Source organism: Rhineura floridana, chromosome 4 (assembly GCF_030035675.1).
Source record: "Rhineura floridana isolate rRhiFlo1 chromosome 4, rRhiFlo1.hap2, whole genome shotgun sequence".
NCBI lineage: Eukaryota > Metazoa > Chordata > Lepidosauria > Squamata > Rhineuridae > Rhineura > Rhineura floridana.
In genome coordinates, this window is record NC_084483.1 from 162,971,102 (window position 1) to 162,989,554 (window position 18,453).

Below are 18,453 nucleotides of genomic sequence, written 5' to 3' on the forward strand. Positions count from 1 at the left end.
TTTAAGTGTGCCCTTCTGCCTTGGGGTTGTCATGGTTCCCTTCTGTTGTTTTCATCCTGAGGGGCAGATTAGGCTGAGAGATGGTGAGTAGCCCATGGTCACTCAGTACACGTTATAGCTCATTTATATTTTGAAAAAATAAATTAAAATGATTTACATGCATGCAAAATTTATTAAGCAGATCCACAAAATACATTTAAAGCACATCCAACTCTCATTTAAAGTGCATGACTTCCCCCAAAGAATCCTGGGAAGTGTAGTTTCCCCCTCATAGTTATAGTTCTCACCACCCTTAACAAACTACATTTTCCATGATTCTGTGGTGGGATTCATGTGCTTCAAATGGGTGTTGAATGTGCTTTAAATGAATGGTGTGGATCTACCCTAGGCATGACATGCATTCATTAGTGAATTGAAAAGAACAATTTTAAAAGATACTTTTTTAAACAGGGGAAGGGTTGTAGCTCAGTGGTAGGGCATATGCTTTGCATGCAAAGGTCCAAAATTCAATTTCTGGAAAAGACTATTGCCTGGAATTCAGGAGAGCCAATGCTAGTCCATGTCATCAGTACTGAGCTAGATGGTACCGAATGACCTGAGTCAGTATAAGGCAGATTCCTTTATTCCTAAAAGAGGAAAGAGACCCAATGGCCACAATGACTCCAAAATTTATTTATGTATTTTATTTACAACATTTATATACAGCTTTATTGTAAAAAAAACCTCAAAGCGGTTTACAGAAGAAATTAAAACAATAAAATTATTGGCAAAAACAGTGAAAGACAGGAAAACATTCAAAGTAACAAAACCAACAATGAGTTAAAAGCAGATAGAAAACATAATAGCTTCTACATGCCTGGATAGGCTTGCCTAAACAAAAATGTTTTTAGCAGGTGCTGAAAAGAATACAATGAAGGCATCTGCCTAATGTCAATATGCAGGGAGTTCCAAAGTGTAGGTGTTGCCACACTAAAGGACTGATTTCTTACAAGAGCAGAACAAGTACTATGTGGAACCTGTAGAATGGAAAGCACACCTTAAACTTGGCCTGGTAGCAAATCAGCAACCAGTGCAGATTTCAGAGCAGACACATTATGTGCTGATAGGGTATCACTCTTGTCAGCAATCGTGCCACAGCATTCTGCACTATCTGTAGCTCCTGGGTCTGGTTGTGCTGCATGGGGATTACTGTGATCTTGGCCATCTGGCTGCCAGGATTTTTTTTAGTTTTGGTTGTGGGATGCTGAGTTTTCTGCCTTACTCATAGGAATTTTGTTGCAGTTGGTATAATATTGCATTTAGGAAATCATCACTGTGTTTTCGTTTTCATTTTCTGTTTGCATTTCATTTACCTTTAACCGCCATAGAAGCAACAATAGCGGTGCATGCACTCAGCTCAACCCCCTTAAACCCACTGATGATGCACCTTGCATGACGGTTTGTTTCTAGCCCAATAATGGTAAAAGAGAATTCACATATTTGGAAGTGTGGCTACAATTGTTGTTCCCAATCTCTCTGCCTGTGAAGGTAGACCAAACCATGTGTGTTTTCTCTCTGTCAATTATTACTCACTTAAATTGGGTTAGCTGTCAAAGTGAGTTTATAGCAGCCCACAGGGTAAACAGAAAAGGGTAGAGATTCTTCTTTTACTCATTTCTCAAATCTCTTTCTGAAGTGAAGGGTCAAATCTGTGAAGAAGTTTGGAGCAGCCATGTCAAAAGATAGGGGCAGGGCATTAAAGGCAAGGGGTTGCCAACCCTGCTTGGATATAGATATCTTTTCAGAGGATCCCTAGTCAAGCTTTACCAACAGCACAATCCAAACTATATCTACTCAGAAGTAAGTCCTGTTGAGTTCTATGCGGCTTAGTCCCTTAGTAAGTGTGCTTAGAATTGCAGCCTTCAAGGGCATCTATCTTTACTTCCAAGTGCTCCCATCTAACATCAACAACACGAGGCTCCTTTCTTCCTACAATGGCCTTCTGGTAACTGGCCTGGCCTGAAGGCATTTAAACCCTTTTTGCCAGAGCAAATAGGCTAGATTTAATGTTCCGTATTCGGGCTCCATCTTTTAGCTAAGATTTCTATCTTAATATCCAATCAGAGAAATGTTTTTGTTTGAATTGTATGCGCCAAGCAGCTGTGGTTGAGGCTTAATGTCATGCTTAATGACATCACTTGGCCCACCCCAATGCCATCGCTCAGGCTTGCCCCAATGACATCACTCGGGCCTGCCCCAATGACATCACTCGGGCCTGCCCCAATGACATCACTCGGGCCTGCCCCAATGACATCACTCGGGCCTGCCCCAATGACATCACTCGGGCCTGCCCCAATGACATCACTCAGACCTGCCCCTATGACATTACTAGGGCCCACCCCTGAAATCTCAGGGTTTGAGATGTTTCTGACCTGGCAATCCTATTCATGACCCTTCAAAATGTGCTTTAAATTGCTGAGGTGCTTTATTTCTAAAGTACTTAAAATTAAATCTTGGCACAAGGTTGACTCACAGGAGCATCTCTGTCGTCTAGAAACAATACGTAGAAAGCTGCTTTATAGTGAGTCAGACAACCAATCCATCTAGCTTGGTACTGTCTACATTGATTGGCAGTAGCTCTGCAGACAGGGAACAATCCCAGCCCTATCTAGAGATGGCAAGGATTGAGCATGGTACCTTCTGCATGCAAAGCAGATACACCAGCACTGAGCTGTGGCCCTTCCCTCTAACATTCAAATGGCTTTGAAGTGGAAAAACGTTGAGTTCAGTGGAGAGCACAACTAAAATAAAGGTTCTACCCTTGTCCCTCCAACTACAGGATAACTTAGTTTATAGTTGTGTTGTGGCCACCTTTTTGGTGTTGATGCGGGTTACCTCTTGTATCCCAGAGCAATTTATTGCAGACTATCCATTTTGTTTTAGATTGTCAAATCTGTTGTCTCTGCCTTTTTATTTTGTGAGTTCTGTAGAATGACCAAATCGAAAGGGCAGGGCAGCAGAGAAAATCTGACCAATGAAGCTTTCCACAATTGCAGTGTAGCAAGCTGTAGTTTTTTTCCAAAGTCAATTCTTTTGCACAGTTCTTAAAGATAGTAAATAGCGGCAATGTGGAAGATTCGTGATAGCATTTCCCAATCTCTTTTATTTATTTAATTAATTTTAAATAGCTGTGGAATGCTTCAGTTTTTATTTGAGTGCTGAAGGGAGGAGTGTTTAATCCTTCCCCTCCAAACAGTTTCTCCTCTCCTTTGGGGCAATAGATGAACAACATTTTAGGTCTATAAGATTTTAGTTGCAAATATTTCTGCAGACTATTGCAAATAAATGTGTAAATACTAGAGAGGAAACTATGAACATGTTGTCAAATCCAGATACGTGATTAATTTTGAGTAGATAATAGGTTATACTGTGCCTCTAGTAGCAGTTATTCTTAAATTCTAGTCATTTGCAGTTTTTTATATATTACTAATGTTACTTTACCTAAAATGATTTATATTTTCCTTTGTTCCAGCCAAGCCTTTCACTTCTAAAGTGAAACAGATGCGACTACATAAAGAAGACTTTGAAATCTTGAAGGTGATTGGCCGAGGAGCCTTTGGAGAGGTAAGACTTATCTGGAGGTTTAATGGGCCAGCAGTGTTTTACATTTTAATTTCAGTATTATAAAATGATACAATGGAAGCATAATATGTATAACTATATCACACTTCTAAGGCATTTTGATGTAAAAATGCATTGTTTAGATTTAATTTTTAGTTTCCTTTTCTTCCCACAGTTTGTTATCTTCTGCATTGAACCTTGTAGGACGTTACTCGTGACTAATGACCCCCTTTTTTGCCTTGCATATTAAAGGATTTGTGGGCTGCAAATTATGTATGATCTGTGTATAGTTGTCAATATATAGCTGCAGTACTGGGAGGCTGTACTTTGCTGTAGTGATGTTTTGCACATGTTTAGTGGGATAGGTGTAAAAGGGAACTGTTTGCAATGGAAATAAGTAAGCAGTAGGTTCTCCCAAGGATCTCTTTTAATACTGGTGCATTTTAACATGCAGAAATAATCTGGATTCAGGGATGAACAGTGAGTTACTCAAGATTATGGATGACACTATCTGTGAAGAACATGAACACAGGCTGAAAAGCGCTGATCTAGGGCTACTAACTGCTTCTTTTGGTCACTCCCAAATTCCTTCAGTTTCCTGCTCAATCCTTGCAACATTCATGCCAATGTCCTCCCACCAGTTGGGACCAACATGGCAGCATGTTGCCCCCCTGCAACTTGTCTGGCAAAAGCAATGCTTATTAGGGTTGATGTGGCAACTGGTACTTCTGTTGCAGTAGCAGGTTCTTTGGAGCTACTGCCCTTTTCTTCGGGGGAACAGTCTCTGTCTGACCTGGTGTTAGATATCACTGGTTTGCTGGTGTCCATACAACACTAAATTATTCAGTATGGTGAAAGCCCAAGCGGACTGTGAAAAGCTTCAGAAGGATGTCTTCAACCCGGACCAGTGAACACCAAAACAGAAAATAAGATTCAGTATGCAATAGCAAGATTCAGTAATCAGAGTAATTTATATAAATGTAAGGTGACATACATTGGGGAGTGGGGAGATTCTAACTTCATCTGTAGTCTGATGAGATCTTAACTGGCATATTTGAGAACATAGTAGTTGGGTTCATGATAGATAGTTCCATTAAAATATCATCTCAGTATGCAGCATCTGTGAAAAAGGAAAATTCCATGTTTGGGATTAAGAAGCTGGGGATATCCTAACAGATACCCTGATAGATTTCTATGGTGTGGCTGCATTTGGAATACTGTGTACAGTTCTGTTTGCCGCATCCATAAAAAAGGATATTCTAGAGCAGGAAAAGGTACAGAAAGGAACAGTTGGAACACCTTCCTTATGAGGTCTACATTGTTTGGGCTTTTTTTGTTTAGAAGTGAGTTATTATAGAAGCTTACAAAACATTACATGGAGAGAATAGGTAGAGAGAGAAATGTTTTGTCCTCTCATCTTTTTAGAACTTGGGATAACCTAACATTGTTTGGCAGTGGAATCAGAGCAGACAAAAATGTACTTCAAAGAAGATAAAATTTACTTAATGTAATTTGCTTCAATAAGAAGTGGTGATGGCACTTGTTTGGATCATAACTTCCCTTCTGTGTACATGTGTTTGACTTGTTTGGACAAATAACATCTCCATCATAAAGTAAAGGAACCATGCTAAGCATGCTTCCTTGCTTGCTTTTGGATGAAATGTTCTGGCCCTGATCTCTGAGGTATAAACTCAGGGTTTGGCAAAAATGTAACCAATTATCACTGATAGTTACAGTTGTCACTGAAATTTCTCCTATGGCAACATTTGAAGTGAACTCCAAGATTCCTGTTCAGAAAGCATTTGTGGAATTTTTAGGGAAGCCAAAGAGACTAACAACATTTCACAGGAGAGTGTTATATCTCTCTGCTGATAATTTTTAACACATGGCCAGCATGATCCTGAACTGTATGTAGCACAGGGAGCCCTTAAGCCAATGCAGGCTTTTCAAGCAGTCTTCCAGACCAAATTAAGATTTCCTTGAAGCTATAGGGCAGGGAGGGACAGGGTGGAGAGGAATGTGTACGTGGGGTGTCATTGGGGGATGTGAGGGTAGTTTATGCTCAATCCCTCTGCTTTGCAAAGGCTTCTTGCTGGAGCAACAGACTGCAAGATGATAGGGGTTGATTACAGTTCTTTGGTGTCAGACCTTCCATCTGCATACCTGAATATAGTTTACTATGTTCCCGGTAGTATACTACAAGAAGTCTAGGCTTTTTTAAATTTAGCATGAGGAATTGGATGTAGCTGTTTCATCTCTGTGTCACTTTATTCCAAGACATGGATTATTTATGCTTATCTGAATGTTCAAATTCATATATGTGCCGCCTTTAAATGGCAAATGGGCACATAATGACTAACATTTCTAGTGAGTTTCTTTTTAAACCTTTGGTTATCCAAGAAGCAGTAGGAATCTGTTAGCAGATTCCCCCCCCCCAGATAGCTGCATCCATTAAAATAATTGAAGAAGGAAAGGCAATGTGTTGATGTACAAGTACATGAGAGACCTAACCTTGTGAAGAGGCAGAAACAGTTTGACAGCAAGCCAGGCAGCATTACTGTTTGTGGGAAATATGGAAAACAGTTGGAAGAAGGATTTTGGCTTCTTTCTCCTTTCAAGCTAAAACCAAAATGTTTATATCAGCACATACCAAACATTTTTTGCAGGCTGTTCATGGAGGAAAAATACACTTAAAATATTAAATGTTCAGTTTTAATAAATCAGTGACCAGACTTTTGTGAAGGAGGGATAAAAGAGTGTGATTGTCACTTTAGATTTTGTTTCTCTTTGCTGATTTAACCATTGGTTAGAGAGCTTTTGAAGGGTGTGTGTGTGTAGGCAAAGTTCATATTGGGGGAATTCTGAATATAAACTCCCCAGTTTGAAATGCCTCACCTCAATAGGACGACCAAATTTGGGCATGGGGTTTGTTTTGGGGTTTGCTCATCATTACTATTGCTGCCACCCATCCATCCTTCATTTCTTCATCTATGGACTGGGGATCCCTAGTGAACTATGTTTCCAAAGGCGCTTTGCACATAGAACACTGCCGTTAAGCATTCTTGGTGCCAGATGGTGTGGAAATAGAGGCAAGGGAGAGTTAGCCAATCACTAGTTCTGAATCAAAACTTGTGGGTTATGTTCAGTGTTGCACTAAGTAGAATGTTTCAGCAGTGCAACAGAACATTCTCCCCCACGCACCCCCAAATCTGTTCTGAGGAGTTCTCCAAACTCCAGAGCAGGGTTTCTAAGCATGTTCAATAGAATACACTTTGAAAACACTTCAGACGTTTACAGTTCAAGTGAATGCCTGAACAGGCCTATTGTTGTAACTTCTCATTAACTCAATATAGTCTGTACAGGGGGAGCAGGGAGGTTGCAAGTATGGCAGTAGGCCCTCCCTCCTCCAAGCATCTGACCTCTTTGCATTTATTGGACCATGTGTATAGTAGGCTCCGTGTGTAGATGGAATTGCCTAAGCAGTACATCTGCCACTTTCGAGATAGGCAGTTAGCCTTTTTTGTCCTCCCAGTGCTGTCCGAGAGATGGGTGTCTGAAAACACTTATACCACCCTAAGGCTGCCTTATTCAGAATTAGTTGCATCTGTGAATATAATGTTGGATTTGAATATTGTCCCATTCCACAGGCATCTGCCTTGTGTGTTATGCTTAACTTAATAGGAGATTGTTTATCATAGAGTGTGATGAGGCATACCTTTCTTTTTCCTTCCCAGTTCACCCCAGGCTTGCTATCTAGGTTCCTAAGCAACGTGTTAAGTTCTGTACTCCTCTGAAAATTCAAATTTGGATCCCTCTTAACAAACACCCTGAATTAAATCCTGGCTACTTTTTCATAAGAAAAAAAATGAAGCAATATTTCTCAGTAATTACTACCTTTACTTCTGGAAAGTTTTGGGTGCTTAGTCCACAATTCAACACTCTTATCTCATACTATATTGTGTTCCTTGTATTTTTTATGTAAGTGATCTTGTTAATGAATATGGTAGGTGTACAGAGAGGCAAACAGAAGTTCATTAATTTCACACTTGTCCTCCCGTGTCTCTAGGCAGATAAGATTGTGGGTAATATAAAAGGCATGTGGGTTGCATGACCAGATACTTTGGATTATGCTGCTAGGGATATAAGGCTTTATTTAGTTGCATATCAATATGTTTTTTAATTGTTGTAGCAACCAATGAGTGTGTACTTTTGTTCAGGAAATGCATGAATTACAACATGGAAAACTTGGTTTCAATCTATTTTTAATTTTTTTTTGTTTCTTGGTGGTTTAAACCAATCCATTCTGACATTAGAACATTCTTACTTTGAACCAATTTGAAACCTTTGCGTTTTTAAAAAAGAACAATAAGAGTTTTATTCTTGTACTATGAATTTTGATATGACTAAGAATTTCTTTCTTTCTTTCTTTCTTTCTTTCTTTCTTTCTTTCTTTCTTTCTTTCTTTCTTTCTTTCTTTCTTTCTTTCTTTCTTTCTTTCTTTCTTTCTTTCTTTCTTTCTTTCTCCCCCACGCCTGCCCGTTCACTCGTTCTTCCCCACACCTGCTCACTCATCCTCCGCCCCTTCCTTCATAGACCTTCAGACCTGCACACCTTCGCCCACCTCCAGCCGGACATGGGTGCTGAGCCTAAAGTGACTTGCCTTTCTATACATTTTTTTATCAGAGAGGAAGCGTTTTCCCATGGCCTTATCAGCTGCTGTATCTCTGTGCCACCTGCTAGAGACAGCAAATGTGACCAGCTAACCCTTTTGTCAAAGTTAGTTACCTTAACCAGTCCACTTAACCAGGTGTGCTCCCCTGATGGTTCTAGTGGCACTGTCTGTCTCAGACCGACCAACAAATGGAACACCTTAAGTGGTGCTGTCAATGTTCACTATTCTTTCTGAGGATTTTTTTTGTCTTCCCAGATGCCTTATCGTCCCAGAATTCTGTCACTAAAGTCTCATAGAGACGTACTGCTTTACACAGGAAGGGGGGCAGAAAAACCTTTTACAAGAACTTTTTGCAATCTAGCAATATGCATACCATAAAATAAGCAGTGTATGAAAGCAATTACAGCAATAACAAACGCATGTTAAGCCTATGTGAGGCTGGGATTACATTAAGTTCCTTATTCCTAAATGATAGATGCCAGTCAGTTACATGTCTTCCCAAATGGCTAAAGATAATAAAGCTTGCAGGGCCTGCTGTCAGCTTAGCTAGCCAGCAGGTTTCTCGTAATGTAAGTGTATATTCCCTTGCACTTGTCACCCTTGCAAAAACTTGCAATGTTAGGGATAGAGAAAAATTATGTTCTGTTCACATTTTTAGATGAATTGATCTAATTTTCACCTTCCAGACTAATACACAGATAAAAATATGATTACTCTTCGGATTTCACAGTTCTCTAAATTCTCAAGAGTTCAGCTCTAAAAAATGTGAAGAAGTTTTTAGGATAATATTTGTTAAAAATATTATCTTAGGTTATTAAATATTTGGAACAGCAATAGCAAAAAGAAGAACAGGAGGTAGAAGAACAGCAGCAAGTTGAAGCAGAAGAGGAGAGTGTCAAAGTGAGGAACAACGAAATGGAGGAAGGTCCATGGAAGAGGGTGACAGAAGCAGGAGAGCTAGAAGACACTTTGCAGCAGTAGAATTTTGTAATTGCTTTCAGGTACTTGAAGATGAGACTGAAGGACAGCCTGCAGAGGAAGAATTTCAGGAGACCCCGCGGGATAGCATGCGAGAAACTGATGCTCAGTCAAGCAGAGGCAATGAAACCACACTCTACAGCAAGAAGAAGAGAAGAGCACTAGTAGTGGGAGACTCTCTACTGTGTGGCATTGAATCCCAAGTGCTCCAGCAAGGCCCATGGACTTGCCAGGTATACTGTCTCCCTGGAGGATGGATTAGAGATCTCACGGAAGGGGCCAACACTCATAAAGCCCACTGACACATATCCCTTTCTTCTCATCCACGTGGGAACAAATGATACTGCCAAGTGGAGCTATGGAGAAATCACATCAGACTTTGAAGCTCTGGGAAGGAAACTCGAGGACTTTGGGGCCCAAATAGTTTTCTCATCCATCCTTCCAGTACTTAGAAAAGGAGTAGAAAGGAAATCAAAAATACTCCGTGTGAATGACTGACTACAAAGATAGTGCCAACGTGAGAGATTTGGATTCTGGGACCACGGGCTATGCTTCCTGGAAGATGAACTGCTAGCAAGCGATGGCTTGTGCCTCCCAAAGACTGGGAAGAATTTGTTTGGCCACAACATGGAGAGCTTCATCAGGAGGACTTTAAACTGAATCTTAAGGGGGAGGGATATGTAAACTTGGAGGTAACGATTGACAAAGGCTTCTGGACAGTAACAGGAACTGAGAGAACACTTTACCTGTTGGCAGTGGAGGACAGTCTCTTGTAGGGATGACACCTCCCACTGGACTGACAAGCAGGGTCCAGAATCCTTTACCTCCTGTTCCAGGGGGAGGAGTCATCCCGCCCTACAGTCTGACCCTGCCTGTGGTCGTGGACAGTAGGGACTTCTAGGCGTCTAAATTACCCTTAGATTCTTCTTTGCTATTTACCTTTTCATGAGTTTGTTTTCCTCTTCCCTTTTTTGTTGATGTGTGTGCATGTGTTTTTACTTCCTCTCTGGTTGTTTTATGTCCACTGTTTTGGAAGAGTGTATGTAGTGCTTATGCAGAAGATTGTGAAGAGAGAAGTGAGCAGTTGCCGGGGTTTGCCCCGCACCTACCCAACCAATTTTGGTGTTTGTGTGGGCGGTCTTCATGGCTGCAGAACCGTGAATTCCTCTCTGCCTGGGGCAGAGTAATCTATTTAATCCATCGCCTGTCAGGGTCCGCGCTGCTCTAGATGGGCGGGTGGTCTTTCAGGCTTTGAGATTGCTGGAGCATGAAGTGTACATCAGTGGATGTTGAAACTACTGGAGCTGGCACGGGGGTTTTAAAGATCAGGCTCGGTTTACCAAAAAAAAAAAAGGAGCACTTGCTCTGGTGGCCACGGCTGCTTCTATGTAGCGTTCCAGATGGTTTCTCCACTCAGTCTATTTACTGCAGTTCTAACTGGGAGAGTCGATCGCTAATAACCTCCTCAGAACAAGGCGGGAGTGCCATTTTCCTTTTAGCAGTTATGGCTGTCATAGAATCATAGAATAGTAGAGTTGGAAGGGGCCTATAAGGCCAACAAGTCCATCCCCCTGCTCAATGCAGGAATCCAAATCAAAGCATTCCCGACAGATCGCTGTCCAGCTGCCTCTTGAAGGACTCCAGTGTCGGAGAGCCCACTACCTCTCTAGGTAATTGGTTCCATTGTCATATGGCTCTAACAGTTAGGAAGTTTTTCCTGACGTTCAGTCAAAATCTGGCTTCCTGCAACTTGAGCCCATTATTCCATGTCCTGCACTCTGGGACGATCAAAAAGAGATCCCGGCCCTCTTCTGTGTGACAACCTTTCATGTACTTGAAGAGTGCTATCATATCTCCCCTCAGTCTTCTCTTCTCCAGGCTAGACATGCCCAGTTTATTTATTTTTATTTATTTTTATTTATTTATTAAATTTCTATACCGCCCCATAGCCGAAGCTCTCTGGGCGGTTCACAACAGTAAAACTTCAATATACAATAAGCACAAGAAAACTATTTAAACATACTAAACTACGAAAATACTGGTATACTAAAATGCTGAATTAAAATGTTAAAAAGTTAAAACATAGATGTTAAAATGTTAAAATGCCTGGGAGAAGAGGAAGGTTTTAACCTGGCGCCGAAAAGATAGTAATGTTGGCGCCAGGCATACCTCAACAGGGAGATCGTTCCACAGTTCAGGGGCCACCACTGAGAAGGCCCTTTTTCTTGTTGCCATCCTCCGAGCTTCCCTCTGAGTAGGCACCCGGAGGAGGGCCTTCGATGTTGAACGAAGTGTCCAGGTAGGTTCAGTCTCTCCTCATAGAGCTTTGTTTCCAACCAAAAGGGATAGAAGGCAGATTTTGCTAACTTATTTATTTATTATTATTTAATTTGTATCTCGCCCTTTCTCCCAGCAGGAGCCCAGGGCGGCAAACAAAGCACTAAAAACACTTTAAAACATCAGAAAAACAGATCTTAAAATACATTAAAACAAAACAGCGTTAGTAGTATGAGATTCCAGTAGTAGTATGAGATTCTATCCCTGCCACCCTGATTCAGTGCATGAGGTCTGGAACCCGTAAAGCTTTGCAGATAACATTTGTGGGTAGGATGAATGCAGAAGCAGAGTGGAAGCAGGATATCAGAGGCAGGCTTTACACAAACACATCAACACCAAAGTTATCTGTGTATGTTTGGAGTCCTGGAGTCTATGTATGTAGGGATCACTCCAAATGATAGGGAACTCTGAAAAAAGCTGGTTCCTGATCTTGTGAAGCAGCCCTTATCACATGCACTCGTACACATAGGCTTCCAAATAAACAGGCATAGGTTTGGGGCAGAGTCTGCTGCTACAACTCCTTTCTCCCTCAATGCTCCACCCAGAAAATGTTGTCTGGAAAGCCCTGGTAAGGAAGAAGAATGGCTCTGTGGTTCATAGAATCATAGAATAGTAGAGTTGGAAGGGGCCTACAAGGCCATCGAGTCCAACCCCCTGCTCAATGCAGGAATCCAAATCAAAACATTCCGGACAGATGGCTGTCCAACTGCCTCTTGAATGGCTCCAGTGTCGGAGAGCCCACTACCTCTCTAGGTAATTGGTTCCATTGTCGTATGGCTCTACTAACAGTTAGGAAGTTTTTCCTGATGTCCAGTCGAAATCTGGCTTCCTGCAACTTGAGCCCATTATTCCGTGTCTTCTGCTCTGGGACGATCGAGAAGAGATCCTGGCCCTCCTCTATGTGACAACCTTTCACGTACTTGAAGAGTGATATCATATCTGTCTTCTCTTCTCCAGGCTAAACATGCCCAGTTCTTTCAGTCTCTCCTAATAGGGCTTGGTTTCCAGTCCCCTGATCATCTTTGTTGCCCTCCTCTGAACCTGTTCCAGTTTATCTGCATCCTTCTTGAAGTGCGGAGGCCAGAACTGGACTCAGTATTCAAGATGAGGCCTAACCGGTGCTGAATAGAGGGGAACCAGTACTTTATGTGATTTGGAAACTATACTTCCGTTAATGCAGCCTAATATAGCATTTGCCTTTTTTCAGCCACATCACACTGTTGGCTCATATTCAGCTTGTGATCAATGACAATTCCAAGATCCTTCTCACATGTACTGCTGAGCCAAGTATCCCCCATCTTATAACTGTGCATTTGGTTTCTTTTTCCTAAGTGTAGAACTTTGCATTTATCCCTGCTGAATTTCATTCTGTTGTTTTCAGCCCAATGCTCCAGCCTATCAAGGTCCCTTTGAATTTTGTTTCTGTCTTCCATGGTATTAGCTATGCCCCCCCAGATTTGTATCATCTGCAAATTTGATAAGCATACTTTGTACCTCCTCATCCAAGTCGTACCTCCTCATCCAAAATGTAGAAGAGCACTGGGCCCAGGACTGAGTCCTGTGGTACCCCACTCGTTACTTCCACAAGGGAAGCATTGATAAGCAGTCTTTGAGTAAGATTCTGGAGTCAGCTGTGGATCCACATGATAGTTGTTCCATCCAGCTCACTTTTAGCTAATTTGCTAATCAGAATATCATGGGGCACTTTGTCAAAAGCTTTGCTGAAGTCAAGTTATATTATGTCCACAGCATTCCCACAGTCTACAAGGGTTACCCAATCAAAAAATGAGATAAGATTAGTTTGGCAGGATTTGTTCTTCATAAATCCATGTTGGCTTCTAGTAATCACTGCATTGTTTTCAAGGTGCTTACAGACTGACTGCTTTATAATCTGCTCCACACTCTACTATTCTACCCTTCCAACTCTACTATTCTGTGATTCTATGATTCTATGAAATGCATACATTGAGATGAAATATATATTTAAATATGTATTCTGTGACATAATATGTATTTAAATACGATTATTTGTACAACCTTAACCCTTTTTTAGCACGTATAAGAACATAAGAACATAAGAAGAGCCTGCTGGATCAGGCCAGTGGCCCATCTAGTCCAGCATCCTGTTCTCACAGTGGCCAACCAGGTGCCTGGGGGAAGCCCGCAAGCAGGACCCGAGTGCAAGAACACTCTCCCCTCCTGAGGCTTCTGGCAACTGGTTTTCAGAAGCATGCTGCCTCTGACTAGGGTGGCAGAACACAGCCATCACGGCTAGTAGCCATTGATAGCCCTGTCCTCCATGAATTTGTCTAATCTTCTTTTAAAGCCATCCAAGCTGGTGGCCATTACTGCGTCTTGTGGGAGCAAATTCCATAGTTTAACTATGCGCTGAGTAAAGAAGTACTTCCTTTTGTCTGTCCTGAATCTTCCAACAGCAGCTTCTTTGAATGTCCCCGAGTTCTTGTATTATGAGAGAGGGAGAAGAACTTTTCTCTATCCACTTTCTCAATGCCATGCATAATTTTATACACTTCTATCATGTCTCCTCTGACCCGCCTTTTCTCTAAACTAACAAGCCCCAAATGCTGCAACCTTTCCTCGTAAGGGAGTCGCTCCATCCCCTTGATCATTGTGGTTGCCCTCTTCTGAACCTTTTCCAACTCTAGAATATCCTTTCTGAGATGAGGCGACCAGAACTGTACACAGTATTCCAAATGTGGCCGCACCATAGATTTATACAACGGCATGATGATATCGGCTGTTTTATTTTCAATACCTTTCCTAATTATTGCTAGCATGGAATTTGCCTTTTTCACAGCTGCCGCACACTGGGTCGACATTTTCATCGTGCTGTCCACTACAACCCCGAGGTCTCTCTCCTGGTCGGTCACCGCCAGTTTAGACCCCATGAGCGTATATGTGAAATTAAGATTTTTTGCTCCAATATGCATAATTTTACACTTGTTTATATTGAATTGCATTTGCCATTTTTCCGCCCATTCACTCAGTTTGGAGAGATCTTTTTGGAGCTCTTTGCAATCCCTTTTTGTTTTAACAACCCTGAACAATTTAGTGTCGTCAGCAAACTTGGCCACTTCACTGCTCACTCCTAATTCTAGGTCATTAATGAACAAGTTGAAAAGTACAGGTCCCAATACCGATCCTTGAGGGACTCCACTTTCTACAGCCCTCCATCCTTATTGAGCCCTCCATCAATAAGATTGATATGGTCTGGAAATAGATGGATCTGTCCATCACTATGTTATGTACACAAAACAATAAAATGGTTGAATTTTAGTACCAAATTAACTGTGGCTTAGCATAAAGTATGAAAAGAAAATAGTGCAAAACAGATGGATACCTGATAAATTATCATGCATAATATTGATTTCTTAATGGTTCAAAGATACCTAATTAATTTTATTTGAGGATCACTTTTAGTTTTTCTGTGCACTAATAAAGTGCTGTGTAACCTGTGATGGCTTTAGAGAACACTTGAGCATTTTTGGATAAGAACAGATAGTTCTGAATAATAAAGTCCTTTTTTTAAAAAGTTTTGAAACATCTCTACTAGGTATACTATATGAGAAGAGTATTTAATTATTACCACTGAGAGACATGGACATTTTCAGAACAGATACTAAACTAAACTTTGTCTGCTGTCCCCTCATTTTGATATATTCCTGGATTATATTTTATTTTTACAAGTGCAGGATTGTGGACGAGGCCAGACCTGATTATTATACCATGGCAATTCTGGGAAGTAATAACTATTCCATCCAAGTTTTTGTGTTAAAGTTCCTGTCTTAGCTTTTATAACAATTCAGCATTGTGAATTAGCTTGATGCTTTTGCGTGGACTCATGAAAGAGCCTTGTACAACACTTCTTTCATCAGGCTGTCATCTACTGCAGTGTTTGTCCCCCAAATTCATTGGCTGACAGCCAGAATGGAAGTTTATAGATAGATGAATGAGAATGCAAGGTTCAGCCTTATTTTTGCCAATAGCCCAAAAAGTAAGTCAGATACAGATATTTGTAACAGTGTACTGATGTGTAAACAAGGTAGAAACAAAAATAATATTTTTCGTATAACTTGGGCATTTCCTGTTCAGGTGATGTCAGTATGGAATGTGACTATTAAAATGTGTACATTACTGAGTACTTTCCTTTTGGGTGCAGCATACTCCTATGTGACAAGGTCTGATAAGACTTTTGACTTCTCATTATATGTTTCCTCAATTTTCACAGAATCCAGTTTATTTAAAAGCCTTTCTAAACCTCTTAATATTTAAAAACATTTAAGCAGCATACAAAAACACAATCTAAAAACAACAAAACTATCATAAAAACAGAGATACAATATAAAAACCAGTAAAAGAGTTTTATAAAAACATATAAAATAGTAATTCAGTGACCACAGGGTCCAGTCTTACAGGTCAGGGAACACCTGGGTAAAAAGTCTTTACAAAACATATGAAGAAATTGCTGGATTATGCTTCATGTATGGCCATGGGGAGGATATTCCACAATACAGAGGCTGTTGTTGTTGTTGTTATGTGCCTTTAAGTTGATTATGACTTATGGCGACCCTATGAATCAGCGACCTCCAAGAGCATCTGTCATGAACCACCCTGTTCAGATCTTGTAAGTTCAGGTCTGTGGCTTCCTTTATGGAATCAATCCATCTCTTGTTTGGCCTTCCTCTTTTTCTACTCCCTGCTGTTTTTCCCAACATTATTATCTTTTCTAGTGAATCTTGCCTTCTCATTATGTGTCCAAAGTATGATAACCTCAGTTTCATCATTTTAGCTTCTAGTGACAGTTCTGGTTAAATTTGTTCTAACACCCAATTATTTGTCTTTTTCGCAGTCCATGGTATGCGCAAAGCTCTCCTCCAGCACCACATTTCAAATTAGTTGATTTTTCTCTTATCCGTCTTTTTCACTGTCCAACTTTCACATCCATACATAGAGATCGGGAACACCATGGTCTGAATGATCCTGACTTTGGTGTTCAATGATATATCATTGCATTTGAGGACCTTTTCTAGTTCTCTCACAGCTACCCTCCCCAGTCCTAGCCTTCTTCTGATTTCTTGACTGTTGTCTCCATTTTGGTTAATGATTTTGCCGAGGTGTTGATAATCCTTGACAAGTTCAATGTCCTCATTGTCAACTGTAAAGTTACATAAATCTTCTGTTGTCATGACTTTAGTCTTTTTGATGTTCATCTGTAGTCCTGCTTTTGTGCTTTCCTCTTTAACTTTCATCAGCATTCCTTTCAAATCATTACTGGTTTCTGCTAGTAGTATGGTATCGTCTGCATATCTTAAATTATTGATGTTTCTCTCTCCAATTTTCACACCTCCTTCATCTTGGTCCAATCCCGCTTTCCGTATGATCTGTGTACAGATTAAACAAATAGGGTGATAAAATACACCCCTGTCTCACACCCTTTCCAATGGGGAACCAATCGGTTTCTCCATATTCTGTCCTTACAGTAGCCTCTTGTCCATATTATACGTTGCGCATCAGGACATTCAGAAGCTGTGGCACCCCCATTTCTTTTAAAGCATTCCACAGTTTTTCATGATCTACACAGTCAAACGCTTTGCTGTAATCTATAAAGCACAGGGTGATTTTCTTCTGAAATTCCTTGGTCCGTTCCATTATCCAACTTATGTTTGCGATATGATCTCTGGTACCTCTTCCTTTTCTAAATCCAAGTTGGACGTCTGGCATTTCTCGCTCCATATATGGTAAGAGCCTTTGTTGTAGAATCTTGAGGATTACTTTACTTGCATGAGATATTAAGGCAATCGTTCGATAATTACTGCATTCTCTGGGATCCCCTTTCTTTGGAATTGGGATATATATTGAACGCTTCCAGTCTGTGGGCCATTGTTTAGTTTTCCATATTTCTTGACAAATTTTTGTCAAAGTTTGGACAGATTCAGTCTCAGTAACTTGTAGCAACTCTATTGGTATGCCATCTATTCCTGGTGATTTGTTTCTTCCAAGAATTTTAAGAGCAGCTTTCACCTCACATTCTAAAATTTCTGGTTCTTCATCATATGGTTCCTCCGTGAATGAATCTGTCATCCTTGCATCTCTTTTATGGAGTTCCTTAGTGTATTGCTTCCGTCTTCCTTTTATTTCATCTCGGCCAGTCAATGTGTTCCCCTGTTGATTATTCAACATCCCTACTCTTGGTTTAAATTTCCCTTTCATTTCTCTAATCTTTTGGAATAGGGCTCTTGTTCTTCCCATTTTGTTGTCCTTTTCTATTTCTATACAATAACTATTGTAATAGTTTTCTTTGTCCCTACGTACTAGTTGTTGTATTATTGCATTAGGGTTCTGACCGTGTTTCTATCTCCTTTTTCTTTTGCTTTCCTTCTGTCTTTAACCATTTTAAGAGTTTCTTCAGTCATCCATTGAGGTCTTTCTCTCTTTTTAACAAGAGGTATTGTCTTTTTGCATTCTTCCCTGTTAATCTCTCTGGCTTCAGTCCATAGTTCTTCTGGTTCTCTGTCAACTAAGTTTAAAGCTCAAACCTGTTCCTTATTTGATCTTTATATTTTTCTGGGATGATTGCTTTGTTGTTGTTCTTTAGCTTTACTCTAATTTTCGATACGACCAGTGCATGATCTGTACCGCAGTCTGCTCCTGGTCTTGTTTTTGCAGAAAGTATGAAACTTCTCCATCTTCTGCTACTAATTATATAATCAATTTGATTCCTATATTGACCATTTGGTGATGTCCACATGTACAGTCATCTTTTCAGTTGCTCAAAAAATGTGTTCGCAAGAAACAAATTATTGGCTTCACATAATTCATTAAGTCTTTCTCCTGCTTCGTTTCTG

At 40.5% G+C, this 18,453-nt stretch overlaps 1 protein-coding gene across 6 annotated transcripts in view; it reads left to right on the plus strand.

The window, feature by feature from the left end:
* The window catches only part of CDC42BPA (CDC42 binding protein kinase alpha), a 320,075-nt gene that overhangs the window by 91,165 nt on the left and 210,457 nt on the right, over positions 1-18,453 (plus strand). For all 6 annotated transcript variants that reach the window (XM_061625008.1, XM_061625007.1, XM_061625002.1 and 3 more), the window contains exon 2: positions 3,512-3,603. In XM_061625008.1, coding sequence (XP_061480992.1) covers positions 3,512-3,603 — 92 coding nt within the window. The remainder of the gene's footprint in view (positions 1-3,511; positions 3,604-18,453) is intronic.